We start from the raw sequence: 5000 nt of genomic DNA on the forward strand, positions 1-5000 counted from the left end.
ATATATATATATATATATATATATATATATATATATATATATATATATATATATATATATATATATATATATATATATATATATATATGTATGTATGTATGTTTGGGATCAGTAAGATTTTTTATGTTTTTAAAATAAGTATTCTTATACTTATACTACTACATATCTTATGCTACCCAAGGCTGCATTTATTTGATTAAAAATACAACAAAAAAAACTGTAATATTGTAAAATATTATTACAATGTAAAATAACTGTTTACTGTTATAATATATTATAAAATGTAATTTATTCCTGTGATCAAAGCTGAATTTTCAGCATCATTACTCCAGTCTTCAGTGTCGCATGATCCTTTTTCCATTTGCTGCTCGAGAAACATTTATGATTATTATCAATGTTGAAAAAAGTTATTTTAAATTGTAACAACATTTCACAACATTACTGTTTTTTAAATTATTTTTAATCAAATAAATCCAGCCTTGATGAGTATAAGAGACTTCTTTTAAAAATAAAAAAAACGTACAGATCCAAAACAGTTTGAACAGAAGTGTATATATTTATAGAAGATTAGATACTGTTGTTTAAGTTCCCTTCCTGACACAAGTTTTTCCACATCAGCTGATGCGAGTCACAGAAACTGATAAAGCATTATTTTTAAATAAACACATCGAGCCACAGAGAAAAAGAGGATGTCATAAACAGTATAAATGTGAAAATAGTCACCCGATTTCAGTAAAAATTCACTAAATAAACGCTGTTCTTTTGAACTTTCTATCGCATCAAAGTACGAAATGATCACGTTTGCACAAAAATATGAAGCAGCAGCACAACATTTTCAAAATTGATAATAATCATACATTTTCTTATTAGAATCATCTTATTAGAATGATTTCTGATGGATCATGTGACACTGAAGACTGGAGTAATGATGCTGAAAATTCAGCTTTGATCACAGGAAGAAATTACATTTTACTATATATTCAAATAGAAAACTATTATTTTAAGTTGCAATAATATTTCAAATTGTTCTAATATTTTTTCTTTTTTTTTTTTTTTTTACTGTATTTTGATCAAATAAATACAGCCTTGATGAGCAAAAGATACTGTATATAGTCCTACAGGGATCCAGTGTATGTTCTTCTGTTGTCCACCAGAGGTCAGTCTGTTCTGACTGTCCTGAACTCACTGACTGACTGTATGAATGTATTTTTCCAGCGAGATCCGGACGGCTGATGGGAGCTGCAGACCTGACAAACCCTGATGAGAAGACCGTTAATGCAGGTACACTCACTATTTATAATGGTTACTTCTGTTGTGGTTTTAACTGCACGTTTCATCATTAAAAATGCATCAATGAACTGTCCATAAACACATTTGCATTGTGTATATTTCCTCTCTCAGGGCTGATCGTGGGTGTTTTGGGTGGCATTGTGTTTGTTGGTGCTCTTATTTCTGCTATTGTGCTGTTTGTGCTCCATAAGTAAGTATGAAGTGATGGAGCTGTAACAGCAAACTGTCGTTTAAAGTCATGTTACCATGATTGAGAGTATCTCAAATGTTTCTTTTCATTCGTAGGAAAAGCCAGAAGGCAGAAAGGAAGCCAGTGCCGACATCTGATATCGAAATGAAATAGATCTCAGTTCACAACATTTGTCTGTATATACGTCGTTTGTGCTTTTTCTACCCTTTGTACTAGTCATGTTGGAGAAGTAACAGAACAATTGGGCTTAAAGGGGCTATATGCAACTTTTTCCCCAAAATAAACGTAACAATAGCCTTTTTATTTTACCATTTATGACTCAAACATCTCCTGATGAGCATACTGACACCTTGTCCGCTCACAGTGGGTGCACCTATAAGCCTGTCTCCTATTTTTCCTATTTTCTGGCGGGTCGTCTTTTCCCGCGCTGTCTGCGGATGTGACGTCACCACCGCTGCGAGAGCGAGCAGAAAATGAGAGCAGTTCTGTTTTTTGGCCACAAGTGTCAGTCGCGAGTTTAAATTTCAGAAAAACGCATATAGCCCCTTTAACTGATACATATTTAGTGTCCATGATTTTGTTTGACTAGAAGAGTTCAGCAGTTACATACTAAAAGCAATCCACCTGTTTAGTTTTATATGACAGCAGATATCTGATGTTTGAGTTTCACAGATGATCAAATGTGCTGTGCTTATTAAGATGATGTAACAAATAAAAAATGGTCTTTCTGTGTTCTGTATTGTTTTTTTAATGAGAAATTGATTTAATGCAATAAATCAAGACCAAAAAAAAGTTTTGTATTTTTTCTGTATTTTGTGCTACTGTATTTTGCCCCTGTTAGTGGGTGGGATATATTAGGCAGCAAGTGAACATTTTGTCCTCAGAGTTGATGTGTTAGAAGCAGGAAAAATGGGCAAGCGTAAGGATTTGAGTGAGTTTGACAAGGGCCAAATTGTGATGGCTAGACGACTGGGTCAGAGCATCTCCAGAACTGCAGCTCTTGTGGGGTGTTCCCGGTCTGCAGTGGTCAGTCTCTATCAAAAGTGCTCCAAGGAAGGAACAGTGGAGGACCGGCCACAGGGTCATGGGCGGCCAAGGCTCATTGATGCACGTGGGGACCGAAGGCTGGCCTGTGTGGTCTGATCAAACAGATGAGCTACTGGAGCTCAAATTGCTCAAGAAGTTAATGCTGGTTCTGATAGAAAGGTGTCAGAATACACAGTGTATCACAGTTTGTTGTGTATGGGGCGGCATAGCCACAGACCAGTCAGGGTGCCCATGCTGACCCCTGTCCACCGCCGAAAGAGCCAACAGGACTACTACAGCCATCAGAACTGGACCACGGAGCAATGGAAGAAGGTGGCCTGGTCTGATGAATCACGTTTTCTTTTACATCACGTGGATGGCCGAGTGCGTGGGGAACACATGGCACCAGGTGCACTATGGGAAGAAGGCAAGCCGGTGGAGGCAGTGATGCTTTGGGCAATGTTCTGCTGGGAAACCTGGTAATCCATGTGGATGTTACTTTGACACGTACCACCTACCTAAGCATTGTTGCAGACCATGTACACCCTTTCTTGGAAACGGTATTCCCTGGTGGCTGTGGCTCTTTCAGCAGATAATGTGCCGCCACAAAGCACAAATGGTTCAGGAATGGTTTGAGAAGCACAATAAGTTTAAGGGGTTGACTTGTCCTCCAAATTCCCCAGATCTCAATCCAATCGAGCATCGGTGGGATTTGCTGAACAAACAAGTCCGATCCATGGAGGCCCCACCTCGCAACTTACAGGACTTAAAGGATCTGCTGCTAACATCTTGGTGCCAGATACCACAGCACACCTTCAGGGGTCTAGTGGAGTCCATGTGTCGACGGGTCAGGGCAGTAAGGGGTACCAACACAATATTAGGTCATAATGTTATGCCTGATTTGTGTTGGTATATATATATATATACACACACACACACACACACACACACACACACACACACACACACACACACACACACACACACACACACACACACACACACACACACACACACACACACACACCAATCAGGCATAGCATTATGACCTAAAATGTGTATACCACCTGCCTAATTCTATCTAATGCACTGTTGCAGACCATGTACACCCTGGTGGAATATATATATTATTATAATTGAATATTTTAAAGTGGTGCATTTTCAAGATGCAGCTGGTGGACCAGTGCAAATATACAGTTTATATACAATAAAATATACAAAAGGTTATTTGTTAGTAAATTATGTAGAAATGGCAGTGCAAATAGCATGACTGCATTGATTCATGTGTAATTTGTGAAGTTCCTAAACGTAATTTAGAGAGCCAACCAACAGCCAACAGCCAGAGTATATAAACAGCTGCTTACCTCTCCTCAGTCTCAGAGGTTCCAGCATCCCACCACCTCCCCAAACTCCACCTTTATCTTACCTCGCCCTACATAATCATATCCTATATTTAATAATCTCCCCCTTATCGGTGGACAGCAAGCCAAATAAATTCAACCTAATATTTTAAGATTATATGGGCAAACAAACTCATTAAAGACCTGTTCATTTATTTTGGTCACATGTGAAGGCCTGTGACGTCAACATTCATTTATTGTCAGGGAGGAACTGTCTAATTTACCTCAGTGAGGTGTCAATCACATGATTATACATCATCCAACCCATGATGACCTGCTTCCATAAAACACACTCCTGACAGATACTGGAAAGTTATAAGAATCATTAACCATAGTGCATAACTGAGATGAGTGAAACTGATTCATAACATCCACCACATGCCACTTTGACGAACGTTTTTTCCACGTTGAACAATCAAAACAATGTTTTCTCCCCTGTTTTAAATTGAACTACAGCAGTGCTATTTTAGCATATTAATATTGAATTAGCTTTTGTTTTTTACATTTTCAGTTTTAATTTCTTTTTCAAGTTTTTGTTTATATCTGCTTTTGTCATTTTATTAGTATTTTAAAAAAATCTTTCTATAGCTAAGTTTTTCATCTAATATTTATATTTTATTTTATTGCAGCTTTATTTCAATTACTAAACTACAGCAATAAGTGGATTTTTAATGATTTCAGTACATAAAGCATAAATCAGTCAAAATAAGCAGTTCTAAAAACATGTTCATTTTAAGTTATGAAAATGTTATTTCTGAATGTCCATTTTTTTTTAAAATGTTCAATGTCTTGGTTATGCGAACCTTAAAGGGATAGTTCATGCAAAAATTTTATTTACTCAGCTTGTTCCAAGTTGTTCCAAACCTGAATTCATTTCTTTGTTCTGCTGAACACAAAAGAAGATATTTTGAAGAATGTTAACAGTTGATGTTACTATTTTTATTTACCCCATTTTTTTAATTCTATGGAAGTCAATGGGGCTCACCAACTCAAAGTCGATATTGAGAGTCATAATGTCAGAATTGTGGGATATAAATGCAATTCTGACAGAATAACACAAAACAATTGCGACTTTATAAAATAAGAGTCATAAA

General features: G+C 36.6%; 1 protein-coding gene across 1 annotated transcript in view; it reads left to right on the forward strand.

Annotated features, from left to right (window-relative positions):
• Nucleotides 1-2264, forward strand: part of tfpil (tissue factor pathway inhibitor-like) — a 7633-nt gene extending 5369 nt beyond the window's left edge. Inside the window, exons 4-6 of the mRNA XM_079805111.1 lie at nt 1216-1281; nt 1402-1480; nt 1576-2264. Of these exons, the coding sequence (XP_079661237.1) occupies nt 1216-1281; nt 1402-1480; nt 1576-1633 (203 nt within the window). The 3' untranslated portion in view covers nt 1634-2264. The remainder of the gene's footprint in view (nt 1-1215; nt 1282-1401; nt 1481-1575) is intronic.
• Nucleotides 2265-5000: the final 2736 nt, after the last annotated feature.

The sequence above is a fragment of the Gobio gobio genome (assembly GCF_949357685.1).
Source record: "Gobio gobio genome assembly, chromosome: 22".
Lineage (NCBI taxonomy): Eukaryota > Metazoa > Chordata > Actinopteri > Cypriniformes > Gobionidae > Gobio > Gobio gobio.